The sequence below is a fragment of the Rhea pennata genome, chromosome 3 (assembly GCF_028389875.1).
Source record: "Rhea pennata isolate bPtePen1 chromosome 3, bPtePen1.pri, whole genome shotgun sequence".
In the NCBI taxonomy this organism is placed as follows: domain Eukaryota; kingdom Metazoa; phylum Chordata; class Aves; order Rheiformes; family Rheidae; genus Rhea; species Rhea pennata.
The window spans coordinates 10,996,476-11,012,930 of NC_084665.1; the positions used below are offsets into that span (position 1 = coordinate 10,996,476).

Here is a 16,455-nt window from a genome sequence, read left to right on the forward strand (position 1 = left end):
AATGAAATAAAAAAATAGAATTATCATAATGCTAATAAATAAGTTGAATCCATCTTCATTAGAAGATTTTAGAGGGATAGTGTAGTGGTTATCACATCTGCTTTACACGCTGAAGGTCCTAGTTCAAGCCCCAGTGGAACCAGCACCAGGAAATCTTTAGGAGGTTGGACTAGATGATCTCCAGAGGTCTCTTCCAACCTTACTGATTATGTGATTTTTGTACTTATCATTGTACAAATCCAAATGAAAGATAACAGAAATAGGAAGGATCCTATAACTGTAGGATAATTTATTAAACACATAAAATGATTTCCATATGAAGCAGTATTCAAAAAGCAGGGACAAGTTCTGTATCTGCTGATTTTAGTAGTTGTTTCTTATGTGAGTACTCTGAGTGATCTAAGTGTAACTGCTTAGCAGCATTTAAATAATCTCGTTTGTCAAAGCCTTGTGGTTATTTAAGATATCACTATCTCTCATCATCCTTTCACTTACATCATTTTCCTCTCTGCTCTCACTCTCTTGATGTCACAGCTTATGCTAGTGTTTAATGCCTATTTGAGCTAATAATCTGGACTTTGCACTGCATGATGTTCTTCTCTCTCTTGAGGTCCCTCTCAGACCTTGAGAGGATGGGCACGTGCTAATGTTTAAAGCTGCAGTGAGCTAAATATTTTAGTTAGTCACTGTGCACCTAAGAGATTTTAATGACTGAAAGTGACTTAAATGACTTAATGTTGTGATAATAATTCTCTGTATTCCTGTTGTCCAAAGAATATGTGATAGGGTTTTTTTTTTTTTTTTTATCATTTTAAAGAGCAATCTGTTCCTCAGCTTCCAGCAGAAAACCCTGCAATAACTAGAAGGAATTTTATAACTTGGAATGGAAAGGTTCATGGATGTATTTTTAAACAATTTATAATTTCTACAGTTCAGTCCTGTCATACTCAACCGTTACGTAAACATTTCTGACATGCGTTTTTTGCTCACCATACAGTCACTGTGTATAAATTTTACATGTGGTTGAACATACGGATCCTCACATCACCCCGATACCCCCAATTTCCTCCTGTATTTTCTGTGCCTCATCCACTTGAGTGACCGCAGCTCCCTGCCATGTCTGGTAGAAAATCTCTATATGACATACCTGCACGTTGTTCCTGTGCTTCCTAAACTGTCCCCTGCACGTGCCCTGGAATCCCCTCTGGGCCCACAGAACTCTCCCATGGTACCCTCAGTTTTCGTGGCCCCAGGAATCTCCCCCAGTTGCCTAGCTGTTCCTAACCTGCGTTCGAACTGCTGGCTGGGGAGAACTGTCACTTACCAGCTGTCAGCAAGCTGAGTGGCTACAGCGACTAAGCTAGCTCTGCCTTTCCCTCTGCGGAGACATTTATAAGGGATCTTTCCTTTTCCTCGATGGCAGTTCTCTTTAAACATTTAAGAACTTACCAAATTTGAGACCTCAGTGACTCTGTCATAATTGTCTGAGATTGACCTGCAGATTTAGAAATTATTTGGAGGAACAGGCCCATAGCATGAGCTCAGAAATCTTGGGGTTTCAGGGCGAGGGGGGATTGTTTTGTTTTGGAAACCAAATTAAAACACAGGCAAAATGGAACAGGAATGCTTTCCGAGGCTGTGCAGCAATGTTACTGAGCTGAGGCCTGTTAGTTCTTGTGTTTTATCTATTTTTATAGCCAACAAGATCAAGAATATTAGTTAATCTTTCTGAGATCTCCTACAGTTGTTAAATGCTATTGTAATTGCCTAAATAGAATAGTTGCTTTCAAAATTGATGTATTCTTTCTCCAGGTATTTATTCTATAAGAACTGATGTTTTAAGTAAATCATTCATTATGTTGAATAGGTCATATATTTTAATTAGTGTTCTATTATGTCATACAGTGCAGAGCAAAGGAAATCTGCAAGGATATATCTGCAAGGATAAATACAAAGTTTGCCTAAATTTACTGATAGTTAATATTGATTTAGACATCTGTAGTGGTTGGTTCTGATACACCACTTAGATTTAGTAGGCAGATAGCAGATCCAAATTTCAGACTGCTAAAAGCTGTAGTACAGCATTACAGGATTGCCTTTTTTTTTCCAGATACCCATGTGACAATTGAGAAGTAGATTCCTTCTCCTATGGTTTGTAGTTTGGACAAAGGAGTTGAGCTATACATAAAATTACTTTTTTTTATTTTATACAAAATTCCTTAAACTATAAAACAGGTATATTTTTCACATACATGTCTTCTTTTATAGCTATTGAGGGCATGAATTTTAGAATTGATATGAAAGGTTGGCTGAAGATGCATGCTTTTAAGATAATGCATTTCTTTGGAAAAAAATAACTCAGGCTATGCTTTAAATTTTCCTTCAATATCATTGAGAGAAGTTATTTTACTTGAAAAGATAATGTCTTTTTCCTCCTTTTCTTATCAGTGGACATTCTCTGTTAAGATAGTATCTGAATCTGGCAGCATCACTATATAAAATCAAAATGATTAATAGATCAGTTAATTAACATTAACACTTTCGTCTTTAAGCAAATACACACAGTATGTATCACATGTGCTTCTAAGTATGTTAATAAATCATTTATTTCAGGAGTACCATCTATAGATCTAGAAAGTGTTATATATGTTCTTGATATCTGTACTGCATGTTGAGTATGAAGTTTTAAACAGACCCCCTTATAATGTTAGTTTTTTAATATACTATCAACTTTTATGTTATTTACTGCATATTAGGAGTTTTTCCATTATCTAACAAGTATGCAAATGAATATCTAGGCAACTCTTTAGTTTTGTTAATCTGTCATTTCTCAAATTCAGAACAGTTTTTGGATTCCTACTGTACCCAAAAGCAAAATTTAAAAGCAAGAAGGCATTTTTCTGATAGAAGCTGTATGCTATAAACTAATCTAACGATGCTTTGAGGACCCGTTGAGTGTTTGGAATTGACAGTACTTGACGTGGCAGGTGCGATACCCACATTCACACCTTGTGTTTTGAGAAAGTGGAATGCATGTTACAGGGGTTCATAATGAATAGATGGCAGGACTTTAGACAAAAACTTAGTAGTTAAGAGTCATAGTGTTAAATGAAAGTGAATTTTGGTAGTAGATAATGAAGATTGTACGGCTCCAGAAGTTAGACCTTGCTATCTGTTGTGTGCCACTAATAGATTATACAGTTCTGTTTATTACAGGAGAGATGTGACTTTCTCTGGTTGATATTCAAGTTTCAGTCTTGTCAACAGAATGTATTTCAAAACCATCAGCGTCTCTTAAAAATACCTGTTTCAAATACTGAAATCTATACTCTCATTCATAACATGCAATGTAATCTCGTAGTGTTTTCTGTTGCAAATTATTGACCTGTAGATGGGACAGTCCACTTTAAAATGTAAAGCAAAAATACTACTAGACCAACCAGTGAAGGATATTTCAGATTAACAGTATTCATTTCTGTACTTGGAACATTTATGTGAATGGTTTACAGTATGACAGGAATCTGTAGGACAGATGCAGTGCTGTATTGAAAACACTGAAAAATTTGGGTCATGTAGGAGTCGTGAAAAGAGACATTAGGGAAAGATGTTCCTTTATGTGAGGTCAGCCAGAAAACTAGACTGAATGTCCCATGCCTGTTGATATTCTGTCAGGTGGATCTGGTTCATCCTTCATTCACAAGCCTGTTTAGGAGGCCTTTGATATTTATGAGATTGGGAAGAGTCCTGTATGGTCTCTTTGCTCTACCAGTCATCTGTTAGAACCTTTCTGAGACCTAAAAGTTTATATGGTTGAGCTCATGATACCACTTGGGTGGCATTAAGAGAAATCATACAAGGACAAGCTCAGATAAAGCTCCCCAGAATAACTACTTCTGTCTGATTCCTTTTACTAATTTTAATTTTATTCAGTTGTGTGTAATTGGGGTACTTTTTTCCATTGCTTCATCTACATGATTATATTCAGAGTCTAGGAATTTTGATATTAGGGACTGCCTCACTACATGTGCTATATGAGGCCTCAGTGGGGACCTCCATATGCCATTCTGATACTAAATTTGATTTATTGGACCCATTGATGTTTTCTGTTAAGTTTGTTGTTTGATGGATGAGTCAAGCCACATTGATTAGTGCAATTCAAAAACAATATGTTCTTTTTAACCAGGCATGAAATTTAATTATCCCTTAGAGTTATTTTATTGGTACACAACCATGTGCAACTGTTATCCTGGGCATAGTCATAGGCAAATAAAAGATTTCAGTATGTGTATGAGAGTATTGTCTGGTTGATTTCTGAAGAGGCCAAACCTTTGAGTCTTTTTCAAGATAATTAGTTGTAAGGATTCTTCACAAGTGCACATCCATAGGTAGTACTTTTACAGGTATTTAATGCTCTATTGCTAAGCTAGGCTTTCCTGGAGAAAGGTGCATATGGCAGTCACCACTCTGAGATTTTTGAGGAATTCTTTTTTACTTTGAGTCTAGATAGTATAAGAACAAATTTGCAATTTGATAAGCCTTAAAGCAAGCATACTGTGCACCTAACAGTCAGGTTTCTATGCAGGTCTTAATAGAGAGGGTTTTTTTTTCCATCTTGATGCCAGACCTCTGTTTGGATAAGTACTAAGGATCTGCAAATCAGGTTCTGTGAAGCAAATATTTTGAGCAGGTAGGGTAGTAACTCCTCTTTCTCTGCAAGCCTCATTTCTGCAGGCCCTTCTCAGTTGAGTTTTAGTGACAAAAAGGAGTGAGCTTACACTAGGATTTTCAGAGCACATATTTCTAATAGAACTTGGCAGTTCAAGGGCTAAGGAACCATTCTAATCTTTTGTACCCACCCAGTCTCTATACAAATGTAAATATGTCTGTCTTTAACAATTTGCCAAGAAATGTGGTTTTAATTTGTTAGCAGCAATCCCACTCCCTGCAGCTCTTTCAGAGTCAAGTCGCAAGTCGGGCGGTGCTTTGACGTTTTTTTCTGTCGTGGTGTCATTGTTTATATGAAGTCTGCCTCTGCTGTCCCCCTTTTTATGCCTGGAATATTTTTCTTTAATTATTTCTCTGCCTAAAAGGAATTTGGGATTACTAGACAGGATGAGAGCAGATTAGCTTTTTTTTTCTTTCTCTAACAAGTCCTGAAGTTCCCATAGGAAATAAATAGTATTCCCAAAACAGACAGTATTTCTTATTTTTTTAATTAACTAAAATTATTAAGTTTAATAAAGAAAATAAAGGAAGTATCACCAATAATGGCTGATCATCTTAGTAGTGTATGCAGTGCCCATTGTTGTTATTTGTGACTCTTTTTGCCTTTTATTGTGGACTTATTCCAGCCTTAGGGAGTTTACATCACTCTAATAGCAAAAGGCTCTCTGGTTCCCACAGAGTCTTTCAAAGACTGACTCATATGCCTTATGTTAATTGTTCAGCTCTCAAAATACAGCACTTACAGGGTGTGGTTCCAAGGGGAAAATCTACTGTACTTAGAGGGCATGTTCAGAAGTGTTTCACATATAAATCATTTTGATTTTTTATTTTGTTAATGTCTTAACCCTTTTCTGTCACTGCTTGATGGGATAAATTACTTGAGAACGAAGTAAAAGATTCAAGGTGAGGTAGAAAGTGAATGTGTTTGCCATTCGGCTGGGAACTATTTCACTTCCAGTCTGACTCAGTTCACATGTGAAATGACTTTGTCATCTTTGCCTGTCTTTGGGGTCTGCTCTTCACACCCTAATAGCACTTTGCATTCCAGACAATACTCATTCACTGTTCGTAACAGAATACAAGTTAGAACTGAGGTTTATGGCTTACCTACGGCAGTTAGTACGTGTGGACAGTTCTTGTCCATGAGCCTCCTTTGTCTGCATTGGCACGCTCAGGTTTTACACAGAGTGTTACTTTGCACACGTTGCTTACCACGTCTAGAAGAAATGCCTTAGTGGACCGGGGGTGGGGGTGGGGGTGTCTGTCACAGTCTGCCTTCTTGATGAGCTTGTTGATGAGCTGAGGACTGGAAAAGATTTAATATAAATAGCCTTCTCAGTTACTGTAAAGCAGACTAAGAAAAGTTCAAATGCTACTTTTTATGGCTAAATAAGACGGCTCGCCAACTGTTTTGATACCAAATTATTGTGTAAGATCTTCAATCTAAGTTGTGGGACTGTAACTGGAAATCAGAATATTTCCTACTGACGTTGAAGTTAAGAGTCTGTGCCTCTTTTAAAAGCTTTTCGGTATCATAATAATATTCCTTTTAATAGTTTACAAAAATATATTAAGTCAAGTTAGGGGAGTTCATCCCTCAAACAAGTTAGGCTTGATTTTTGAGATTGAAATCACACTGCATGTATGTCTTCTGTGTTGTGTGTGTACTGTAAACACATGTATTGCAACAGCAGTGCACAGAACTTCATGAATCTATTAATACACACAAAAAAGTTTGCATAACTTGCATCTGAAACAGAGGCTCAAAACATCTGCAGTTTTTTAAACTGTCAAAATGCCCTGTTTCTTTGCCAGACTACTCTCCTTCTCCTCAACAAAACAGGAAGTTGTTTTTACTGGGTCATTCTCTTGGGAAGAGAAGTAGGGTTTACCTCCTCTCCTTTAGAAAAATAGCAGGGTTTAATTCCCCTTAAGTGAAAGGTTCTCAAGTTGTGTTCCAGCTAGTGGTCATGCACATGCTTAGCCTTGTGCCTCCACAGTCCCTCTTGGCTTTCTTCGGTTCTTCTGTTTTGCCCAGCTCTGGCGTACTGCGTTCACAATGTTTATCAGGCAGTAGTACATATGAGTATTCGCTATGTTTGATGAGCCCCAATCAGAAGTTGCATCATCCAGGCTGATGAAGAAAAATACTGTCAAAGAAAAGAAGATGCACAAAGCCTCTTCTCTTCTTGGCTTTGTGACATTTTTTTCTCTCCATAGCCTCAGAGATCGTATTTATTTGAAGTATATGGTAGTTAATAGTGAAGTCAGCAAATGGCCCTCTCTCACTGAGATTGTTTCATCGTGAAAGGAAATGTGCACAGTTTGAAGAAAAAGAGCATTTTCCTTCCCTCCTCCCCTCCCCAGTCTCATATTATGTAAAACCATAGTACTGCTGTTAGTTGAGACCAGAAAGAATTCCCCTGTTGTCCTGTAGTAGCCAACCACTACAAGCTGTGAGCGTCCGAATGTTATTATTAAAACTTTTAACCCTTGCCTTCTTAAATGAGCAAGTAATACTCTGTATATTTTTTGTAAGTATAGAAATTATGGGAATTCTTTTGAGAATAAGTCTATAGACCACTGCGCCAGTCAGTCTCTTCAGAAAAAACTGACAAAAATGCTCCTGTCTGCAACAGAGATTCCTGGCATTTGTCACAGTTTGAGCCACAAAGATGTCAAATATTTGCCAACAGTTTCCTCAGATGGTTTGGAAAGCTACATCCTTTACATTGCAGTCTTGTTTGTTTGTGGTATATTTTAGCATATGAAATATGTTCATTGGTATTCTGAAAGGGGAGTAAACTGATTACAAACTCCCAGACATTATAAGATTCAAAATAATTTAGTTCTTAGCTGTTTGTCTTAGACTACTCACATCAATGTAATAAAGAATATCTGTAAGCCTTAGTAGTACAAATGGAGTTCTGTGTTGAACAATCATACCTTAATGTGTCATGTTTTAAACCTATGTTTTCTTTTGGAGCAGAAAGAAGAACTTTCCAATGGGACATCTGAATATTTTACTGAATCTGCTGAGAACAAAAAGCTTAAGATTAGTCTGACTCAACAGATAAAGCAAGACATCTTGAGAGAAATGTATGTTATTCTTGTTTCTGAGATGTCACATTTATAATGTGACAAAATATGAGTAAATAGAATCCGGTGTATGTAATGAAATATCAAATAATATGAACTCTTATATAAAAGATTATATTTTATTGTTAAGAGACTCATACCATACTGTGGATAAGCACATAAAATGCTCTTTGTTATTTTGTAGGGCATGAAAAAAGCTACTGCAACCCACATAAACTATCTCACATAGCAGTAGGCAGAATCAAACCAGGGTTTTTTCTTGAATGAAGCTCTAAGCCAAAATAAATACATATGATGTTTGAATCTGCTAAAAAAAAAAAAAAAAAAAAAAACACTTTGCAATTTTTTTTTCATTTTGAGAGTCTACAATTTACCACAATATTAATCAGGATCTTTGGCTACAACTGAAGAGCGCCCTGTACAGCTACATAGCACAGTGGATAAGGAAGATTAGTTGGTCGGCTGAACATTTCAGTGGTCCTATGCTGTATCACTATGCCGTTCTTACTTGCATGAGCTGACAGTAGCCCAAAATGTTTACTGTGGAATTAGGGGATTGCTGTGAACCCTGGCAACATTTGTTTTAGCCCACGTTGTTTCATGTGCTGTCTTTAGAAGTGAGATTAGATTTGGAGCTACTATTCCAGCTCTTGGAAGGACTCCTTTTTCTGAAAGTTAGATATGCAGACTGCAGACTGATGGCATCAGCAGAGCTACAGAAAGCAGTCTCAGCATGGGAGAAGCTATGCTATAGTCTTCAGACTTCAAATCTTACATAAGCAGCTACCATACTTGTATGTGAAGTTCATCTTATAGCCTATGTGAAGTTGAGATTTGTAGGTAATATACACTATTGAAGAGTGTTTATGTACTAACACTCCATCATGACTTGTGATTTCATTTTCCTGTATAATTCCTTTAAAATATTATCTATTTTTGTTACCTAAGTCCTTCCCAGATGAGCAGGCTTGATATTAGATGAGTAGTGGTTAACTTTAAAGTAATGCTTTGAAATGTCCTGGGAAAAATTCCAGAGGAACATTCTAAACTAGAGATTAGAAACTCTCATAAATAGACACACACACTGTATCTTCCTGCCTGCCCCCTTCTATTCTTTAGATATGCATAATGGATATGAATATATGGGAATGGTTTGAAATCGTTCAGACACTCTTGAAACATTATTTTATCTGCTAATTTGGGAAGGAATTCAATGTACTTATGCAGTGTTGACCTTCAACATCTGTAATGAATCCAATTCTGTCTCTTGGAGTAGAATGTGAGCTCCTTTATGGCTTAGTTATTAATAAATAGAGTTCCCCTAATGCAGTGGAAAATCAGATGGATAACACTTGGTATTATCCACACTAGACAAACATTGCTACTTGTCAGGTGATACACATTTTTTTTCCACATTCAGAAAGAGAATTGCTTTACTGGTCTTTGAGAGTTTGCAAAAAGGGCAGACTGAGGCAGTAAAGATTCCTTTTTATTTAAAACAACATCCTTTTTTATTGCAGTGTGAAAAGGACAAAAACAAGGAAAAGTAGTGTGAGCAAGCCTCAAACCAGCAAGGACTCCAAGAAAGTGTATCTTGGCTCAGTGGACTCACAGAAAGAGAACAGAAAGAATGACTGTCGAACTTCTCCCAATCCTCCATCTGAATTAAAATGTAGAAGTACAGGACAACTAAAGGATTGCGTAAATACATCTGAGAACAACTTAAAGCTTCCTGTTTCAGAGTTAGAAAATGATGTTAATCAGAGACAACCAGATGATGCTAGCAGCCAGCGAAAACCTCACTCTGTGGAGTGGTTAAAAATGAGACTTTTAAGCAAGAATCCTTCTTGTAGCTATGAGTCAGCACAGCTAGATCCAAAAGAAAGTCAAAAAGTGACTAAAACACAGGCTCAGCAGAAGAGTTGTGGCTCAGAAGAAAAGTTAGACCATTCCAAAAAAGTATTTTATGAAGAGGCTTCTTTAATTCCTAGCAGCACAGAAATGAGCAAGAGCAATGATGACTGTTCAGGTCCATTCTTGGAGGAGAAGACCCCATTTAATTTGTTTTCTAAACTAGACTCAGGAAAGAGGATATCTGATGAAGAGTCACTTACTTTGGGAAAAAAACTCTCCAGACCTCTTCTTGTGGGTAACAATCTAGTGCAGACAAACAAAAATGAGCCAGACACAACCATTGATGAATTCTCCCTGATGCCTTCATCATCTCATTTTAAACTGCTGTCTATGTCTCCAGAGAAGCTTATCCCAAAAAGAAAAAAAGAGGTTGAAGATGGTTTTAGAAAGTTAAAACTGCGAAGGCTTAAGAAGTCATGATAGTGTCTTAAATATTACCTTGATGGTATGGAGCAACAACCAGATTTGTATTCAGAAAACATATATAAAAAGTAGGAAGTGATTCAAAAATCATGAAAAGCAGTAAAAATGCAAGAAGTCTGAATTACATAAACCTTTAAAGCAAATTTAGTAATTAAACAGCTCTGTGATTTGGAACGGCAATTAAGATAATTCTGATAAGTTTTTTTGGTATTAAGACATGTAAATATTGTACAATATGTAATATTTATAGAAAGAAATTTCTTAAAATAATTTACTAAGCAATATTTCTGATGGTTGTATAATTTGGCACTATATAAAACTTGGTATCAGCTGGTGACAGCAAAAGTTAAAACCACTTACATGAGCCAGTTACAACTATAACTTCCAGTTTTTGCTTGTTTCTAAACATATACTTGTTTATATTAGTTGAAATTAATTGTTTCTGTTTCTGTGTTAGAAAGTTCATACTTTTTTCATGCGATCTTTACAACAGTAAAACAAATTCAGGTTATTTTAAATAAATCTTTATCCACCATTTAATATTGCTTATATTAAGGCAATTATATCAAGGCTAATATTTTCAGTAGGGTTTCAAAATAGATAGTTTGTGCTATGCGATTTTGTTATTGATAAGTATTTCTAACATGAACTGTGGATACAAGTGATCATGTGTTCTCTGTTTGGAAAAATTAAGATAAGTTTTATATTTGCAGTCACCTGCACGTGCAAACGTTGCTATTGTGAAAAAATCATACATAAACATGCATGTAATTGTATTCCTGCATGCGTGTTTCAAAATCAAGCCCTTTTTCTGTACAAACAACATACTGTAATGTCTGTTTTTTTCAAGTGTTAGCGATACCTGACTCATTTGTTATTTTGAGATAGAGTTAATTTTTAATTGTACAGCACTTTGTAGTACTGCGTTTGTAAATTGTATGCTAAGGTGCTAAGGAAATGTAACCTCTTACTTCATGTTTATCTTTTTAAAGAGATAAAATAAAATTACAAGCAATTTCCTTTTGATCATTCTCTGAAAATCAATGTGAGCATAAAAATTTTGTGTGAAGGAAGTTTTGCAAAGTCTTACTGACATACAGTCACTACTATAGATATCCTTGCTTAGTTTAATAGAAAGATTCACATAAGCATTAGAGTTAATAGTAAGTTTAGTATAAGTCCTTATGAGAGATAGTAACCCGCCAGTTGACAGCCAGACTGTTAGTTGAATAGCATCTTCACTGCTATAAATAACTTCCAGTTTTTCCTATGGATGAAAATTCTTCATGCCCACTACAAGATGCTTTTTCTCTTTTTCTTACAGTCTGTTTGCATGGTGTTTCTGACAATGTTTTGCAATAAGGTTGTTAATGCCTTACCAGTCTTCAGGCCTGCAAAAAGGTCTTTCCTGGGAACAAGCAAACCAAAGCTGCAAATGAACATGGGTTTGGAAGAATAGTTTAAGGTATGTTTTTTGCTATCTTTTGTATGTTTAAGGTATGTTTTTTGTTATCATTTGTATGTTTTTTTGATAAAAACTGATACAACCATATAGTCTAGACTACAGCTGTAAATTTCCATTTTTTCTACTTTGTTTTTGCTTGAATCCTTATGAGTTTTCTATTATGATTTTGAGTATAACACAGATGATACTTGCAGGAGAGATTCAGACAATTACCCTGTGACAGACATATGTTGAGTTTAGAAAATCATTTCAGTTTCTTCTTTTCATTTTATTCTGGAGAGTAAAAAGATCTTATTGCTTTTCTGAACTGGCAAACACAGTAATAGTATCTGTGAAAACTGTGGACAGGCCTGAGCAGTACAGCCCAGACTACTACAGCTTACAGTTTTCTGTAAATTCTGAAGCTTCCCTTCCTCTTGCTCTTCTCTTCTCCAAATCAAATTAATTCAAGTATTAGAAATTGTAATTCTAACCAAAGATATCATGTATCATCCCATAATATTACTGTTATACATAATTTAACCATAAGGTTACAATTTAGTTTTAATCATCTTCTTAACTAAATAACATATGCAAGTACGCATCTTTACAAATAAATGTTATCATACATTTAGAAAGAGCTTGGGTAGCTTATTTTTGTTTAGCTAGGAACACTTGATTCTGCCTTTACGATCTTTTGCTAGGCTACAGTGCCATTTCTTATCACTTTACTGATAACATAGGAACATCCCCCTTTTAAAATAGCCATCTTGTGACAAGTAACAATAAGAATTGTAGGGCTAGATTATATAAAAGTGTTAGAGGCATACAGATTCAGAAGGATTGCAACTGGACTTTTTCCAAAGTGCATAGTTTCCTCACTCCTATTGTAATTAGTGTGTTGTTAGCCTCCTCGACTCCTTTGAAAGACCCACTGTCTAGCACGCTTTCTGTGCTAGCTGCATATTTAGAGACCCATTACTTTGAAAAATTGCCTCCCAGGTCCTCTCTCTCAGAAATACAGTTATTCATGGAAAAGCTTTGAATTCATGATCCTTTCTGGTTTTAGCTGGTGCTGCTGCCCAAAATTGTTCTTTCTCTGTACAGCAGGACTATTATAAAAAATTTCCTTTTGCAAACTTTAACAATATTTTATGTGATTCTATGGCATCCTGACTGTATTGTTACCATATGTTTCTATTATCTTTGTACTTTATCTCTAAGGTCTTCTCTTCAGTCTTTGGGTTTTTCTTTATCTACAGTCCACCTACATCCAGATCCCCGACAGTTGTGTGTGGTCTGAGATGCGCTTGATTCACAAACCTAATTTCCCAAATCAGGTTTAGGAATAGAAAAGAAAAAATGTCTGCAAACTGAGCCTGAGTAATGTAAAGCAAGCCCTGTATTGAGTAATTCTTGGCCTTGCTTTCTATTACAAATTTGCTTCACAGCAGCATTAGCATATTTTTCTGCTAAAAGTTATATTTAAGGTGCTGTTCTGAAACTGGCATTGAAGCACAGAAACAATGTCTTTTTTTTTTTTTTTTTTTTTTTTTTTTTTTTGCTCTGGTGGTTTCATTTGTTATTTTCATTTTCAGAGCTTTTTCAAGCTTCCTTGACATACATCAAGATTATGAGGAACTGACTGGCTGGCTGAAGCCAAAATGCAGAGTTCACATTGAAATATGAATATAGATTTGTCCTTAAAAAGAAGTAACTGTCTAATTCAAGCAAGCTCCCTTCCCCCCTCCCCCCTTTTTTTTAAATAAATCAGCTGGTTAATTTGGTCTGTGCTGTTTGCTGATAATGAAACAATCCTTTCCTAAGCAAACATTTTCTACATGCAGACTATCATTTTCATTATTCTTTATATCCAAGTAGTTAAAAATATTTGTTTAATGAACTTTTGTGTTTAAACACACATCAAAAGCCAGACCAGACTTTTACATATTTATTTATTAAAAGGAAGCAGCTGATGTAAAATCTCCCTTGGCCGGTGTTGATCTATTAGAAAGTTTAACTGTCACAAGATTTATTCTGAGTAATAAACATTGTGCTAGCTCTGATATTATCTGTCAAGTTGTAGTTCTGCATACTAAGGTCTAGACCATGTATTAGCATGTTATTACCGTTGTATAGCCACATTTCAGTGTTACACTTACTTAGAAAAATTTCAAGAACACCTGTTTCTAGCAAAAAGGAAAATCTTAAGAGCCAGGACTTTTCAGTGCTACAGAAACTTTTGTCCAAGCAAGGTGTTAGGAAATCTTCCTAAAAGAAGTTCATTTAATCAAAGTAAACTTGCTTACTTTTAACAACTCTGCATATGGGTCATATAGGTTGAGTTTCAATTGACATTTTAGTATCATCATCTTGTTGACTTTTGAATGGAAAATGATAGATTCTGTTTTAAGTGAAAATATGGAGGAAACAATTTTTTGTTTGCGTGGATAAACATGCAATTGAAATAAGAGTGATATTAGAAATGTAACTAGAATATCCCAGATTGTTTGTGTTACAAATAGTTGTCTCCTTACCTATATCATATCTAACAAAATATTTCATACTGTATTAAGACACTAATGCAGGCTTGAGCAAACAGAGTTAATAGTTTCAAGTGTCTTGTAGCCAGCAGTGGGAAGTGTTGGTTGGCCTCAGAAATTAGCTTTAATAAAAGACAGTCCTCAGTTCTTTGCTTTTGGCTTTTTTGCCACTGTAAGAAGCATTAACTAGCATCAGAAATCCTATGTGAACAAGAACGTGTGGAATGGGGGAATAGTTGCACATCTAGCCTTTCATCAAAAGGCTCTGCAAACAGCTGAACCTAGCAGGAATATGAATATGCTTATTTTGGCAGCTGGGATAGCACTGAGGGAAAGCAACTTCTTCAAGGTAATACAAGCTGGTAAACGGACTTATACTACAAATTCTTTCATCAATGTATTTGAGTATTTCTGAACACAGTTCTCCCTTCTGTTCCCTCCTTTTTTTTTTCCTCTCTCTCTTTTTTTTCCTTTTTTTTAATCCTCTACCAGCTAATCAAAATGGAACCTATTATTAGGGCTGTATGGCAATCAGGTGCCATTTTTACCCTAGACCCATCTTTTTTGTTTACTAATGGCTTATACTGGAAAACAGTAACAGAGTTGTGAAAAATATTTAACGCCACAGGGCATGTGAGCAATAACCTGAAAATGATCCAGGTAATTAAACTCCACTGTCCTACTTCCTTCACTGTCCATTTCAATTATTTCAGAGTTAGGAATTGTTTCCCGAGAGAGCTGATAATGCTTTTTTTGCAAGTGAGAATTTCACTTACTTATTTGCTAACCTGTTGTCAAAGTTACATCCTTTAGTGTAGCCATGATCGTCCCCTCAAGTAATACTTCACTGGTAGGAACTATTAATCTAGCTCCATAACTGCTCTTTTGCTGCCAGAATAATTGTCTTTTTTATACATCAGCTCTTTAAAGAAAGAAAAGTGTTTTGAGCTATAATTCTAGAGAGAGATGGGCATGCTCCACTTTAATAGTAACATGTTCTCATAGTGCTAGAACAAAAAGGATAGATTTATTTCTTCACTTGCTTGAGAAACTGGTTGAAACAATTTGCATCTCACAGAGAAGGTGCTCATTGTAAGAACTGAGTTGGATATCTGGTCTGACACCCTAGCTGATAAGAGTTCATCACTCCACTGCTGCCCTAGTGAACCTGGGTAAACCATCAGCTGGATGTCCTTTCAGTGGTCAAAAGACACTTCAGAACCTTCACCTTTTTCTTCCTTCACACTGAAAAATAAAATAGAATTAATAATTTTGCTATTTTACTGTTTTTTTCTTTGTTGGGAACAATACCTAACATTTTAAAAAGCTCTGGATGTACTATTAAACATCAGTCAGGAAGACCTTTAGTGTCAGTATTGCAAAAGAGGAAGTTGAAAAATTCTTAAATATCAAGCATGTGTTAGAATCCTGCTTCTTAGTTTTGGAAGGGGAGAGGCAGCTTATGCAATCACTTCCATCTTCTGGGGAGGAGAAAAGCTGAATTTGGCACTTCCTTTATCAGAACTTCTCGTCATCTTTGCATACACAAATAAAAAACAGTAAGCCTCTGCCTAGTGACTCCTTCCAATGGGACTCTAAAAATGGCCAAAGGAGCCCTCCAGGCCTCTGAACAGAGGCAGCGGCAAGAGGCGCTTAGCGTAATGGCTGCAGCAGCTGCACTGGGGGATGGCAGAGAAGCAGCTGAATCATGTGATGATTGTCAAAGGAGCAAGAGCAAGCGCAGCTTTGTACGTTCTGGAGCTTGGCAGAGCACTCCGCAATAACATTAACTCTTGCTATGGAAGCGTATCAGTTTGTGCAGGAAGTGGTCAAGGAAAATAGCTTCGTTGGTGAAGCTGCTGGGAGGCTGCTGGTATCGTGTTGAGGCCCAGCGTCTGTTCCTCGCCTCTAGCCTTTGCTTGCAGCCTCTAGCTGCCCTTACCTTGCGTGAAGGCAGAAGCGACCGTTCCCAAGGCTGCCTTTCCCCCGGTGCCATGACATAGCGAGTTAGGGCTGATGTAACATGCAGGATCAGCCCCTGAGGTTCTAAGGTACCTCTGTGTGAGAAAGACAGGTCCTTTTCCTGTGGAGGTGCAGACACTTTGATGTGGCTAGATACACGCAAGATGTGACAGGTTCATTTAGCTGTAGTTATAGCACAGGAAAGTTTCCCCCCCCCCTTTTTTTTTCCTTTAGGAAAAAAACCCTTAAAACATTTTTCATTTCTTAGATGAATAAAGATCCAAAGACTAAAATACACAGTAGCAGCAAGAAACAGCTGCCAACTAAACAGTGTATTGTCCTGTA

The 16,455-nt window shown here is 36.4% G+C and overlaps 1 protein-coding gene across 6 annotated transcripts in view; it reads left to right on the forward strand.

Annotated features, from left to right (window-relative positions):
* Positions 1-16,455, forward strand: part of SLX4IP (SLX4 interacting protein) — a 106,185-nt gene that overhangs the window by 71,087 nt on the left and 18,643 nt on the right. For 4 of the 6 annotated variants that reach the window (XM_062571548.1, XM_062571546.1, XM_062571550.1 and 1 more), the window contains 2 exons: positions 7,715-7,824; positions 9,345-10,349. In XM_062571548.1, the coding sequence (XP_062427532.1) occupies positions 7,715-7,824; positions 9,345-10,158 (924 nt within the window). In that variant the 3' untranslated portion in view covers positions 10,159-10,349. Of the gene's footprint in view, positions 1-7,714; positions 7,825-9,344; positions 10,350-11,485; positions 11,627-13,203; positions 13,354-16,455 lie in introns of those variants that run through there. The other 2 variants (XR_009957837.1, XR_009957838.1) reach the window with 2 other exon arrangements.